At 30.5% G+C, this 16218-nt stretch overlaps 1 protein-coding gene across 1 annotated transcript; it reads right to left on the bottom strand.

Moving 5' to 3' along the window:
- Nucleotides 1–14547: 14547 nt before the first annotated feature.
- Nucleotides 14548–15968, bottom strand: LOC130592093 (uncharacterized). The gene is made up of 2 exons (XM_057396248.1): nt 15673–15968; nt 14548–15240 (listed from the first exon to the last, which is right to left on the bottom strand). The coding sequence occupies exons 1-2, from the start codon at nt 15877–15879 to the stop codon at nt 14917–14919; spliced, it is 531 nt and encodes a 176-aa protein (XP_057252231.1). The 5' UTR covers nt 15880–15968; the 3' UTR covers nt 14548–14916.
- Between the last annotated feature and the right edge of the window lie 250 nt (nt 15969–16218).

Here is a 16218-nt window from a genome sequence, read left to right as displayed (position 1 = left end):
AATCCGGAGCATCGCCCGGGCCCATATACTAGTTATATATATTATTACTAGATACCTTTTTCTCGTTGCACACCTTCCGATTTCAGTAAATTATTGATGCCCTTCTATGTAGATTAACATGTGATCTATATCTTAACAACTAGATTTATGGAACACCTTAGTAACCGCCAACCCCGTTACTGAGATTTTGGAGGCCCAAGGGCGAGCCTACATATTAGGGCCCTGATTAAGTCCAAGTTTTTTTTAATGTTTTGTTTTTCGGTCTAAACCAAAAAATAAACAGTTTTTTGGTCCGAAATTTTTGTAATAGACGTTAAAATAAGGATGTAAGTACCTGATAATTTAATATGTCAATCAAAAAACCAAAAAAAAGAAATTGAAAAAATGCACAATTAAATGATTACTAAAGAAATTACAAATAAAGTTGCAATTTTGCAAAACCCAAAAGAAGTTGCAACCATCCATTATAGAAGGACCAAAGGCGGAAAAATTTAACCAGGACCGAAATATAGTGATAAAAAATAATTGGAATTGATATTTAAAAATAATTGGAATTCATATTAGATAAAATCAAAATTTTATTAAAAAAATTATGGATTAAGGTCTGTTCTTTTTAGTTAATTTGCTGTATACTATTTTTAATAAAATATTATGAACTAATCTAAACTTATACAGAACAAAGAATAATAGGGGTAAAATTAAATTTATCATTTTATTACTCTGATTCATTATGCAGTTCTACAACATACAAATATCAAAATTTTATATTAAGGGCCTGTTCTCCCCATCTTATTTTCAGTTCAATTCAGTTCAGTCCAATTTAGTTCAGTTCAGTTCAATTCATTTCAGTTCAGTTCAGTTCAGCTCTTGACAATACTTTTACTCTCACATATCACTATTATTTCAGTTCAGTTCAATTCAGTTCAGTTCAATTCAGTTCAGATCAGATCATATCAGTTCAGTTCAGTCCAGCTGTTTTATGCCGAAGAGAACAAGCCCTAAATGAAAATACAAGTAGGAGTATAAGACTAAAATCTAAAGAAAGATTGAAATTTATATGCATAAACCACCATTAAGGGTCTACAACATGACATTAAAATAAAAACACATTTTCATGGCCTAATTTGTCTACTTCTATGGCCCAATCTATTTTCGAGTTCAGCCGTTCATTAAAATTAATCAGCAACAATCTGATTTCACAAAACTTATTCAAGATTTCAGAAAAATTAAATTGATTTAATGTATAATACTTAGTTACTATGAAAAATACAGTGTGTCATTGAAATTCTCAAATAATTATAATAATTCTTGGTCGAAAAATGAAGTAATAAAATTCAGAATTTGCAAAACCTAAAAAAATCGAATAAAGAACAAAAATTGCAAAGAAAAGAGAGAAATTACCCAAAAATTTTGAGCGTTTGACATTTGATCGAAAAACAAGTGGGAGAGTTGAATAAGAAACATAATTCGCAATAAACTTAATTGTCGGCAACATTTGCAATTTTGCAGTGATCTTTTCTTTTGCATTTTTTTTCTATTATATTTTTCCTTTTATTCTCTTTTATGTTTACTTATTTGAGCTATGTGTTTTGGGGTCGTGGGCACCTGCCCCTCTCGCCCATGCCCAAATACGGCTCTGGTAACCGTCGCACTTATCTCCTTGGAAATAAATGTAATGCTAGATTAAAGCATACTAAATTCAAATAAATTAATCCTTACAACCAAGTAAATCTATCGTTCATTAAATATTACTGATTACTTAAGTGTTTAAGAGTTCTAGCGGAAGTTAAATCATAAGCTAAGTGGATGAAACAACTCTAAATGGTCTCCCTTTTGTTCCCCTGTTGATCACCCACCTGCACAAATACATTGAAAAGAAGCAAGAGAGACAAGCTCCCAAAAATCAGAAAATCTGAGTAATTCCAATCCATCCCGTAAAATACTTAAGTTGGGAATACTCTGTAGAATAATAAGTTAATAGGCTTAGAAATCATAGCATATATACACATATATATACAATGAATAATCACATGATTAATTCAATTAATCTAGTTATTCAAGGAGAGGAAAGAGAACGCTAGTAAGCCGGGGTCAATCCCCTGTAACCACTTATTTCAACATTTTAGGCCGGGGTCAATCCCTTGTAACCACTTACGGATAACATAATGGCCATAATCATTGAGTCCCTAGTGTGTACACCCCTTCTACTTGGATCACAACAAGATAGAAAGGAAGACAAGTAACAGAAAATCAGCTTAGTAACAAGATAAACCTGTAGGTGGCCGTTGAACCTCCCATACAGGACCTGTTCATCATTCCCTACGATATTTCACTTTAAGTGATTGATAACTTTTAATTTAATTTTAAAACATGTAAGCATTTACATCATCTTATTTAATCAAGTGTGAACATATTTAATCCAACATGATCCTAATCCATACATAGCGGTTTCAATATTTCATTTCATAAACACAACCGTCGTTTGAGTTCATTTAGCATTTTAATTCATAATTATTTAATTATCAAAAGTTCTTACTAATTTCAACTTTCATAAAATCTCAATAATAATAATAAGGATTTTTTGTTCAAAACCACCTAAACTTTTCACGTCTTTAGAAACTCCCACCTTAATGAATTTTTTTTATAAATTTCCACCTACCATTTCCAATTTTATTAAAAACTCCCACCACTTAACGATTTGTGTTAAATTCCGTTAACAAAACCGTTTAGTAGACCACATATATGCATTTTATTATTAATTTACGCTGAAATCAAAGTCAATTTCATCAATTTAAGGGCAAAATCTAACAATTTTGGAGCAAGTTTGGAACGAATTATAACTATTTGGATAGACTTGTAACTATTTCAAGTTCGATTTTGTTAACAAAATGTATATGAGGGACCCATTTGCCGGTTTTGTTAATGGAATTCAACAAAAATCGTTAAGTGGTGGGAGTTTTTAATAAAATTGAAAATGGTAGGTGGAAATTTATAAAAAAAAATTCATTAAGGTGGGAGTTTCTAAAAACGTGAAAAGTCTAGGTGGTAAGATGCGATTTATCCTAATAATAACAACAGCAACAACAATAATAATAATCATAATAATAATAATAATAATAATAATAATAATAATAATAATAATAATAATTACCATAACATTACTAAAAGACATTAAACGATTTTAATAACAGGAGTAAAAGATTAGTGATTAAGTTGCTATTATTAACGGTGTTAATAACGTTATAATAAACATCTTTGTCATATCGTACATCGTCCATAGTCATAATTCATATTCGTAATCCATAGTCGTCATCCATTTTATTCTACGTATTCGTAATCCGCATTAAGTCAATAATTAAAATCCATAATTATAGTCCATACTTATAAATTTTATAAGCACATAATCACATAATCAAATCGTTTTACACTAACGGGATCTACGTTTAGATGGACATCGAAGATTACGTACGTCATGACACGTGCCCAAAAGTTAAGTTCGTAAACGGATTAACACTCTTGATATTTATCGTCTACACAATCGGAGTCTATAATGGACATCAACGAGATCCAAATTAGTTACCTAAATAACCCCTTATATATTTATAAAAAAAAATTCATTAAGGTGGGAGTTTCTAAAAACGTGAAAAGTCTAGGTGGTAAGATGCGATTTATCCAAGTAAGCACCCCATTATATGTTTATGCTCATTTGTTACTTTTTTTGCTCATTTTAGGAAGTTTTTGCTCATTTTAAGTGGTTCTCACGGTTCTTACCATAAGAGGGTTCTCACTATGTATAGGGTTGGGTTCTAGTGAGAACCCTCTTATGGTGAGAACCACTTATAATGAGCAAAAACTTCCTAAAATGAGCAAAAAAAGTAACAAATGAGCATAAACATATAATGAGTAGAAAACATTAAGTTATCAAAAACGTAAAATGTACAAAAATGTAAAAGAAGAAAAACGTAAAATGAGCATAAAAAAGTTCAATGAGAAAAAAAGTAAAATGAGAAAAACGTAAAATGAGCAAAAAGATTGATAAATGAGCACAAAATTGTTAAATGAGCAAAACCATAAAATAAGTGAAACAAAAAATGAGCAAAAATATTATGAAATGATCAAAATCTTCGTTAAATGAGGGAAAATGAGTGGTTATCACGGTTCTCACCATAAGGGTGGTTCTCATATGAACTTAAACCTATATGTATGTACGTATATATATATATATATATATATATATATATATAAAATAAAAATTTAAATAATTCAAATAACTTAAAATCTTAATGATTTTAAGAGAGTTTATAAATCAAAGTTCATGGTTTTCAAATTATTTATGAAATTATTTTAAGTACTTAAAGATTACTTCAACTTAATTTTTATTAACTTAAACAATTATTTTAAACACAGAAAACTAACTTTATTGTTGTAACACCCTGATAATTCTTTCTTTTCCAAAAATACTTTTCAACTATAAAACTTAAAGAATCATCAAAACATTATCGCCCGTGTGATAACGTATCGGCTTATTCAGAATTTTGCAGCGGAAAACATATAACTAAACTCTAGAATTGAAATATAATAAATAACAAAGTAACTTTAAAACAAAACACAACGCACTATAATAATATGTTCCTACTAAAACAATAATTAAATCAATCTGTTACACAAGCTCTCCTCTCTTCATTCCTAACTCCCCGTGATGCAACATCTGCAAACCTGTAGATGTCAATGCACTAAAGAATCTGCTCACCAAGAACAGGTCATCACATGATCAATAAGGCAAAGCCATGATCAACGCACATAAACAAAGAACGTAATCAACAAAGCTGAGTACTACAAATAATAAATAAACATTCATAACATGATACTAAAAAATAATAAGCAGGGATAAATAATAACATAATAATCTAGCAATCTGCAAATAATTTTTATTGAACTAAATTTTAACCATCTTTTCAATACTTTAATGGAATAGTTATTGGACCGAGATGTTTAACGAAAAACCAACCTTTACCTAGGAAGACAAAATACGGGCGCGACTCCGTATTCCATAATGACATGCGATATCAAGGAACCTTTGAATAAAAATAGGAACGGTGATCAATCCAATTCCCAGAAAAAAGCCATGGCACGCTCACCATGTACCTCAACTCCTGATTGTCCAACTTCAGACGTGCACCTGTCCAAAGTTTATTACTATCTAAGTTACACTTTACATGATTTACAAATTATTACTTGTTATGACACACAAGCAATACAGATACATATAATCAAACATTCATAACTTAATTCCTTTTTATCTTAGGATTAAATGAGTGATCATACAACTTACAACCCAAGATTAATTCCTTCTTGTTTCAATCCTTAATTCCTATTTGTTGAACATAGCCAACAACCATCTTACCTTTCAAAGGCATATATTATCAACTTCCCAAATAAGGCTCACAGTCCTCATAGAGTAGTGAAACTAATAATATAAGGGAACACATGATTCAAACATGATCCAACTCAATAACTATATTAATTCCCTCATGTGAATTAATAAATAAAGTTTCCAACCAACATGCTTGCATCAATATTCCATACAAACATGATATTCAACTCATAATCAAATCTCAAACTTACATGTTCATGCACAAGCATAAATCATGTAAAATCCAATCATAATAGAAATCATATATGAGCTTACAAAATTCCTATACATGATACTACAAATTTCCTTCCTAAAATCATGTACTACATCACATAACACATAGTTATGTACGTACCTTGTGTAGACAAATTGATAGACCACCTTTAACACTTTAAAAATCGCCTATTGAGTAATCTCCGCCTAAAACAACCAATAGAATTCAAAAGGAAAAATTGACAATAGAGGTCGGAACTTTGGGTGATAATTTTTAAAAGGTCTGAACTATTGATTAACCTGTGTAGGTCCCAAATTTAGGGGCTCTTAACTTAATAGTAATGATATAAAAATTAATAATAATAATAATAATAATAATAATAATAATAATAATAATAATAATAATAATAATAAGAGTAATTAGTAAGATAAATTATACCAACATAAAAATAACATTTAACAAAATGGTTATAAAAGAATGGAGCTGAACTGAACTGGTCGGAGTTGAACTGAACTGAACTGAACTGATTGGAACTGAACTGAACTGAACTGAAAATAAGTTGGGGAGAACAGGCCCTAAGTTGTTCATGCAAAATCAAACTCTAATTTTAGCTTATCTAGAACTCGTTAGGTGTATCTAAATCTATGTAGAACTCTATTTTTTAAAAGATTAAAATAAAATTTTGATGACATGACAGTCTTACGTGGCGCGCTATATGGCCTTGAAATCTTGAAGAGCTCCCCATGCTTCCGAAAAGTTATTCCTTTATATATTTACTAGTGGGACCCAAGCATATGCCCAGGCTTTTTCTTGAAGTAGACGTTGAGTTTTTAAATATTTACACCCGTATTTTTGCCGTTATTTTTGTCTGACATAGAACCACTAAAAGTTATAATATGATTTTGTCATTATCTTTGACTTTGGTTTCTAATTTATATGTCATGAAGAAACTCTATATCATGCAAAAACTACATGATTTCTGAACAATCCACTGTATCATTTAGACACTCACTATATGAGGCAAAAACTCACTATATGATTAAGACATTCACTTTATGATGAAAAAACCACATATTTTTATATGTTAAAGCACATGTCACAATATATTACACAACCTACATCTTCCTGCATGTTAATTCATAAAAAATTAAACCTCCACTATATTGCATATTATTCACTATATGCTCTCCCTTAATAAAATCCAGCATATTGTATAGAAGTTTACTATATCTGTATGAAACTCACTTCACTATATGAATTTAATATGAATGACCAACATTAGTGTTTCACTAGGTCCATTTAAGTGTTTTAATAATTGTAGATGTGAGTTGCTTGCATGCTTTCTATTTTATTTTGATAAAAGTTTGATTATAGCCATTGAGTTACCCCTAGGTATGTTGTCAAAAGTCTTTGTATAGACAATGTTCCTTGTATAGTTTGATGGAGCAGATCCCTGGTTATCAAATGAATATTCGTAGTCTCTCCTTTGAAGCCACCCTTGATACTGCCACATATAGTTGTGGCCGATATAGGATGACATTCTGCAAAGTTTGTCCCCAACTCATTGTGTTTACAAACCAAATAAAAGCAACTGTCATATAAATATGAAACAATTTGTTAAGTTATGAAGGATTGATAGTATTGCTACGATATGCTGCTACTGTGCGCTTCATGCCTCAATAGACCAACATGATTAACAATATCAACCCTCTTTCTAATATGTTGACCATGTCCTATCTTATCCAACATTCATGTTTGGAGGAGACGAAGGACGCAAGATTTGTTTCTTATCAAAGTAAAAGAAAATATGAGGAGTATATTTATTAGAAACCGTACCCTGCATGGGGAAGAACTCAATGTACAAAGCGGACGGCTAAAAATCTATAACATGTAGTTCACACAATTAGCTTAAGTGGAAGTAAAATATTAGGAAAAAAAATCAATGTGCAAAGTTGACCGCTGACAATCTAGTATATATATAATTTTGAATATTCTAATTCTAATATGAATAGATTTTGTAGCACAAATTCCTAATTCTAGTTGAATCGCTTATAACAACCCTAATGCTAATTCCAATTGCAATAAGTTATTTTAATACTTTAACCATAATTCTATCTAAATAGCTAATTTCAGTTGCAGCAGGTTACTTTAATACATCTGTATAGTCAGTATTTCCTTTTATATGTTACTTTTTTTATAAAAATTTAAATATAGTATAAATGGATCTTATTTTAAAGTAATTTTTAAACACTTTCCGATTATTAAAAAAAATATATAATTTTACGAACTATATATTAAAAGTTATAATCAATTTACTATATATAAGTTTTTCATTGTGAACTCCACTCTATATTTGTATTTTAATCAATTTAGAACTATATTTATATTTAAGAAAAATATGACTTGACACTTAATGAGCACGACAAATGGCGTCCAATGAGGACGCCAATGTCGCGATTTATGAGCTGACTTTTGTACTTTGCTTTATATATTAACTAGTATTTTGGCCCGGGCGATGCCGCGGGTTAGTTACAATTATCAAATGAAATATTATTCATAAATCTCATACTTGATTTTATTAATTTTTCTTAATATTCTAGCTATTGCAAAATCGAAAAATGGATATTATGGCATGAAAAATTGTTTTGAAAAAAATATCTAAGGAATTGAGGTAATAATAATAATTTTAATGGAATTAGGGTAAGAGAATCTTATTACTGAATAAAAGTGTTAGATATCCAAAAGCTTATCTATGTCTTTATGATTACATATAATTATAAGACTTTATTATGTTTTACTTTGAAACATTAATCATTGATATTATAGTGGATTAGTGGTTAAACACTCACATTTTATTTCAAAGGTCATGTATTCGAATCCTATTAACTACACATTGTTAATATTTTAAAATGAGATTATAAACACGTGTATTAAAACCTTGAGCAAAGTACCACGTGGCACCGTTCCTTTGATAGAAACGCCTTTTAATATATTTGTATAGATTATTTTATATATATATATATATATATATATAATATATATATATATATATATATATATATATATATATATATATATATATATATATATATATATTATTAAAAGTTGTGCATAACAATAAAATGATAGTAATAGTAATACTAGTAATGAAATATAAAGTAATAATACTATAAGTAATAATAGGTTTTATAAAAGATAAGTTCAGACAAAAAAAATCAAATTGGATCAAATAAGTTTAGATAAGGAAAAATAAGGTGAACTAAAGATAGCCAAAGTTAAATGAAACAGACATAGTACTAAAATAGAAAATCTCTATTATATAAGGGAAGGGGGGATGAAGATGGTGTCCTCATTTGAAAATACTAAATTACCCTTAATGATCTAATGAAATGAAAAAAATTATAAAAGAATACTCCCTCTGTTTTTTTTAATCTTTCTCACTTGGAATCTTGACACTATTCATGTTTAGAAAGAATCTTCTCAAATGTTCTCAAGTTATAAGAAAAAACATAGTCATGTGGGGTCTTGTTTGATTCGTCTCAATTAGTACTTTATTAATATTCAATCGTTATAATTTTTACTAATATATAATGAAAGATATTTAAGTTTAAAAATGTGCATTGGAAGACGCGCACAAGAAAGTGAGAATGATAAAAAAAAAGAGGGAGTACAATTTAAGAATCATTTCTCATTTGAACTTGCCATTCAAAACAAGTTGAAAATGGTAATGTCAAATATTTCAGTCAGAAATTTAAATGGACAGAATATCTTTATATTTTTTTATATAAAAGAATATGATATACATGACGTCCACCTGAAAAGTCTAAAAACTCACTACTTTTAATAAACTTTAATTTGATCACAAAAAAATTAATATTAAAAATCACTCACAATCTTTATTAGTTTTTTTATATTGGCAAATTAATATATCTAAATTCATCTAACTATTAGTTTTTAACATTTTATGCAAAATCATAGTTATAGTATGAATGGAGTATATATAATGAGAACGTATTGTGTCGGACTCGTCCGACACAACACTCTCATCGGACGAGCAACACGCGCGCGAGTTATTAAAGACCGAAAAAATTAAAAAAAAAACACTTTCATCCCCTTCATCCCCTTCATCCGCCATTGTTCAAAAACAAAAACAACCGAAACATATCGAACAGATCCACTTTCTCCCTGCAATTAAATCTCATTTGAACATTCCACTACTCAAATCTAGTTCAACCAAGAATGTCAACCGAAGATTCGAATTCACAAATCGGAAGTTCATTACAAATTGATCTAAGCAATGAGAATACTGACACAGATCTCACATTACAAATTGAACTAAACAATGAAAATCGTAACACAGATATCACATCAGAAAAAAAAAAAAAGAAATTACATGAAGAATCAGCTGGAAAAGAAGACGAAGAAACAGGTGTATGTCTAAAATTAAATTTCAATTGCATTTACTCATTTTCAGTTAGAATTTCGATTGTATCAGTTAGTACGTATAAAATTAGCATTTACATTGCAACAAAAGTCTATTTTTCACTCATTAACTTCTTTTTCAGTTAGACTTATTTAATACTCAGTTAGACTTGTTTATTATTCAGTTAAACTTATTTTGTTTTCCGTTAATATAGTTTGCAGTTAGACTTATTTAGTTTTCAGTTAAACTTATTTAGCGTTCAGTTATACTAATTTAGTTTTCAGTTAGACTAATTTAGTTTTCAGTTAGAACTATTTACTCTTCTGTTAGACTTATTAACTCTTCAGTTAGACTTATTTAGACAGTTAGACTTATTTACTCTTCAGTTAGACTGATTCAGTTTTCAGTTAGACTTATTTTGTTTTCAGTTAGACTTATTTACTCTTCAGTTAGACTTATTTACTCTTCACTTAGACTTATTTAGTTTTCAGTTAGACTTATCTAGTTTCAGTTAGCCTTATTTAGTTTCAGTTAGACTTATTTGTTTCTCAGTTAGACTTCTTTATTTTTCAGTTAGACTTATTTTCTTTTCAGTTGGTTCTTACTTTATTTCATTTAGTATAATGATTCTTTCATTTGATACAATTACAATTATTTTCAGCTACACTTGTTTATTTTTCAGTTAGTGCTTCTGTTCTTTCAGTTAGTGTCCTTATTTTTGTCAATGAACTCAACAGCTGAACATGAATATCTCAAGTACATCAATGACGAGAATATCAGTAGCAGTTTAATAGGGAGACATGTTACAGATCACAAAGATGGTTACAACTTGTATCAAGCACACTCAAGAGCATTAGGATTTAGTATTAGGAAACAAACTCTACGGGGGAGGAGAATTGATAATTCAATATACGAATTCTACTTGGTTTGCTCAAAAGAAGGAGCCTCAAAATCAACAAACAAAATAACAGAACCAAAAGAAAAAGACACACAACAACATGTTCAGATACCAGATGTTGAGCAGCCAACCAAGGAAAGAAAGGAAAGAGTAGTCAATGGAACAAGAACAGCATGCAAAGCCATGGTCAGATTTAAGCAAGAAAAAACCTGGTCAAGACTTTGTTGTAGTAGCTCATGAGTTGCAGCACAACCATGAGTTGGTAATACAACAAGAAATACATCATCTGAAATCAGAAAGGAAGATAACTGAACAAAAAGGACAACTAATAGAAACAATGGTTGAATCTGGCATAAAGCCAATGCATGCATACAACTTTTTGTGTCATGAGGCTGGATCAGAAGAAGTAGTGGGTCACACAAAAAGGGACCATCTAAACTATATCACACAGTACAGAACAAGATTGGTTGAAGGAAAGGATATGCAGAGCGTGTTGGATTTACTTCAGCAAAGAGCGGATGATGATCCTGCATTCTTCTACAGGCTGAAATTTGGGGAACATAACAACATTGTCAGCTACTTTTGGCGAGATTCAATGATGTTGGAGGACTTCAAAGCATATGGAGATGTTATGATATTGACACAACATATAGGACAAACAAATATGGACTGATATGTGCACCATTTGTTGGCATAAATGCCATTGGAAAACAACAATGTTTGCATGTGCTTTCATAACTAATGAAAAGGAAGAGAGCTTTGAATGGCTACTAGAAACATTCAAGAGAGCAATGTGCCAACAAGAGCCAAAGACAATTTTCACTGATCAAGATAAGGCAATGGGCAATGCAATTGAAAAGGTATCTTTCAGTTAGACTAATTTACTTTTCAGTTAGACTTATTTAGTTTTCAGTTAGACTTATTTAGTTTTCAGTTAGAGTTATTTATTATTCAGTTAGACTTATTTATAATTCGGTTAGACTTATTTAGTTTTCAGTTAGACTTATTTACTTTTCAGTTAGACTAATTTACTTTTTCAGTTAGACTAATTTACTTTTCAGTTAGACTCATTTAGTTTTCAGTTAGACTTATTTAATTTTCAGTTAGACTCATTTAGTTGTCATTTTAAGTTAGTGGAAATTTTAAGTTAGCATTTCCACTATTTCAGTTAGACTTCTTTGTTTTTCATTAGACTTATTGATTATTCAGGTAGACTTATTTAGTTTTCAGTTAGACTTATTTAGTTGTCAGTTACACTTATTTACTTTTCAGTTAGACTAATTTACTTTTCAGTTATACTTATTTAGTTTTCAGTTAGACTCATTTAGTTTTCATTTGGGCTTCATATTACTTCATTTTGTCTAAAAAATTTTCAGTTAGCATTTACACTGTTTCAGTTAGACTTCTTTATTTTTCAATTGGTCTTCATATTATTTCTTTACTATTTGAATTAGATTCACAAGCATTCAAATGAAAGTGATTTCTAGCATAATATGTACTATCTTAAAACAGGTTTTCCCAAATTCAAGACATAGGCTTTGCCTTTGGCATATAGAGAAGAACTTTGTAAGCCACTTCGGATCCCTCAAGACCAATAAAGACTTCAAGAACATGTTCAAGAACTGCTTGATGGGGTGTCAAAATGAATCAGGCTTTGAAGAATTGTGGGCGAAAATGATGGAAATGTATGGACACGAGAAAAAGGAATGGTTCGAACAAGTATATGATCAGAGACACAAGTGGTGCACCGCGTTAAATAGGGATATGTTTTCAGCTGGAATCTTATCATCACAAAGAAGTGAAGTCACAAATAAGGCAATATCATTCAATGCAAAAGCAACAACAAACCTGTTTGAATTCTATCATATATTTGAGCAAACAGTGAAAAGATGGAGAAGCAATGAAACTAGTGACAACTTCCGGAACAGAACCGAACGTCCCAAAGCCGTCAAATCCAAATCAAAGCTTCTGAAACATGCAGCTGATGTATACACACTAGCACTGTATAATGACTTTGAAACAGAGTATGAGTGGGCAATGGCATCCTTTTTACGAGCATTTGCAACAGAAAACTCAGAGCTGAAGTTGTTTGAAGTCTCACCAGAAGAAGATTTCACCAATTCACATACAGTAGCATACGATGAGGCTACAACAGAATTAGTGTGCTCATGTCAATGCTTCACAGAGACGGGGATGCTTTGCTTTCACATAATAAGGGTCATGCACATGTTCAGCATATTTCAAATCCACAACAATATATCCTTAAGAGATGGACAAGACTTGCAAAGTCAGTTATGGGAGAATGTTCAAGGTTAGTGAAATAAATCAATATGACTAACTGACAAATTAATGCAACTAACTGAAAAAATGAAGACTCCAACTGAAACAATTAACTGATCACCTGAAAGATTTAATTAGTGAACTGAAAAAAAAAGGCTCCAGCTGAAAAATTAGTATAACTAACTGATCCATTAATGTTACTAACAGAAAATTAATTGGGGGTTTTGTTTGTGTGTGGAGGGGGATATTAGTGGTGGGGGTTTGGGGGGTGTGGGGTTTAACACTTAACTAACTGAAACAATTAACACACCACCTGAAAGAATTTATCAGCTATCTGAAAAATTTAGTTAGTCAAATGAAATAATTGACTAAGAAACATTTATTACAGCAGACAAGGACCAAAGCCAAAATGCACTGTTGTGGACACCATGGAGACATGCAATAACCAAGAATTTCTACAACCTAGTGTCAATATGTCAATCAAATGAGGATGCAAGAACATTATGTGACAAGTCGTTGAAGGAATTATACAAATCAGTGAAAGAATTTTCAAGACCGATCAACAAAAACAACAAGAAATCGAAGACGAAGAACTACGAAGACAGACAGTTGAAAATCCTGAGGTGATAAAGACAAAAGGAAGACCCCCAAAGGGAAACAAGAGAGTAAAAGGACATTTTGAGAAGCGTAAAATGAAGACAAGGCATCCGAATGAATATGGACAAAAAACCCCAAATGTACCTCAAGTTGAATAGTGTACAAATAATATTAGTTTTCAATTGTATTCCAGTCAGTAATTGTATTCAAATTTACACTTGTTTATTTCTCAGCTACTCGAAATTCAGTAATATTAGTATTTATTGTCCTTCAGTTAGACTTGTTTATTTTTCAGCTAGTGTTTATAGTGCTTCAGTTAGACTTGTTTACTTTTCAGCTTATATTAATTGTGCTTCAGTTAGACTTGTTTATTTTTCAGCTAATCTTTATACTGCTTCAGTTAGACTTGTGTATTTTTCAGCTAGTGTTAATTGTGCTTCAGTTAGACTTATTTATTTTTCAGCTTGTATTAATTGTGCTTCAGTTAGACTTGTGTATTTTTCAGCTAGTGTTAATTTGCTTCATTAGACTTATTTAATTTTCAGCTTGTATTAATTTGGCTTCAGTTAGCATGTGTATTTTTCAGCTAGTGTTAATTTTCCTTCAGTCAGACTTATTTATTTTTCAGCTAGTATTAATTGTGCTTCAGTTAGAGTTCTTTATTTTTCAGCTAGTGTTTATAGAGCTTCAGTTAGACTTGTTTATTTTTCAGCTAGTCGTTATTGTCCTTCAGTTAGACTTGTTTGTTTTTCAGCTACTATTTACAGTGCTTCAGTTAGACTTAAAATTTATATTTACAAATATATGTCATACACTTATTATTATGAGTTACATTTTTCATTTTTCAGTTGGTGATTGTATTTTTCCAATTAATTTTCAAACAACTTCATTTACACAAATGTATTCCATTCAAAGTAAGTGTAAATGTACAATTATAAAGATAAAAAATATAAAATGAGTTGTGTGCTATTTCTACTGTACATTACAAAAATTAATGGTGTGCTATTTCTACTGTACATTACAAAAATTAATGGTGTGCTATTTCTACTGTACATTATAATAAAAATAAAAAAAAAAAAACAGTTTGGCAACTAAGAATAACGAAATTTCAACAGTTGCTCTATTTTCACTTTGTCTCCAAAATTATTATTCAACACCTCTTCTACTTGCGCCTCATGATCCCTCCTTCGCCGTAAAATGTGTGCTTCTTTTCTATTTGTCATATTTGATCGATTACATGCTAATTTATCTAGAACAGCCTCTTTATCCTTCCTTAACTTCTGTCTTGCCATCAGTTGAGGTTTGTTTGCAGACCAAACATAACAGTCATGCTTCACTTTCTCTCTCAGTTTGTTTAAAGGATGGTCCACAAGACGAAGCGCAAGCCTGCACCGCTCAAGGTTTTTGGTGGCTGCCTGAAAAATAATAAAATCAACACTATTAAAAAAGTTTCAAAAACAGAAATGTAACAATTAAAAAATAAAACTAACTGAAAACAACCAACAACATCAACTAGTCTTTATAGTGCTTCATTGTTTTTCAGGTAGTCCTTATAATGCTTTCAGCTAGTAATGATTGTGTTTCAGTTAGACTTGATTGTTTTTCAGCTAGTATTTATTGTGTTTCAGTTAGACTTGTTTATTTCTCAGCTAGTCTTTACAGTGCTTCAGTTAGACTTAATTATTTCTCAGCTAGTCTTTATAGTGCTTCAGTTAGACATCTTTGTTTTTCAGCTAGTCTTTCAAGTCCTTCACTAACTGGCTATCATACCCTTTTCTATTAAAAAACTTTCAAAAACAGAAATCTAACAAGCAAAATACTCCCTAAAAACAATAAAGTAATCATACCCTTTTCAGGTCAACAAGTGCAAAATGGTTAGTATTTTGACCATCATACAGCTCCATGGTTTTGATTGCATAGACACCACAATCAAAATTGTTGTCCTTGCTTCTCCAAGGGAAATAAAGAGTTGATGTTTGCCAATGGTGGAGATGATCAAAATCACGACATCTCATAGTAACTTGCATAAAAGAATCAAAAGCACGACACTGCATTTGAAGATCAAAAAGTAAACAACAATTAAAAAACAAGTAATAAAATGGAACAAAAAAAAATACAAATGCTCATAAAAAGGTACGTACAAAGTATGTAAGACCTGTTAAATTCCTCATGCTTATATCTATCAATGTCCTTCATGTCTGTACGATTGTCAATTTTTCAATCCTTTTAGCTTTCTTGTTCAGCACCAAGACAGTATAATGATCATCCTTGTGAACAGGAACAAAAATCTGGAAGATAAACATAAGATGCAAAAGCAATAAGTCTACCTGACAGAGAACAAAAAACTAAATGAAATACTAAAAACACTAGCTGAAACAAAACATACACTAACT

The sequence above is a fragment of the Beta vulgaris genome, chromosome 7, assembly GCF_026745355.1.
Source record: "Beta vulgaris subsp. vulgaris cultivar EL10 chromosome 7, EL10.2, whole genome shotgun sequence".
In the NCBI taxonomy this organism is placed as follows: domain Eukaryota; kingdom Viridiplantae; phylum Streptophyta; class Magnoliopsida; order Caryophyllales; family Amaranthaceae; genus Beta; species Beta vulgaris.
This window is presented reverse-complemented; position numbering and strand designations above follow the sequence as displayed.

Excerpts from the sequence above, each read along its gene's own strand:
- LOC130592093 (XM_057396248.1), bottom strand. The coding sequence starts at position 15,879 with ATGCAGTGTCGTGCTTTTGATTCTTTTATGCAAGTTACTATGAGATGT. Across the intron at positions 15,241-15,672 it reads CACTTGTTGACCTGAAAAGG|GCAGCCACCAAAAACCTTGA; the intron begins GTATGATTACTT and ends ATTATTTTTCAG.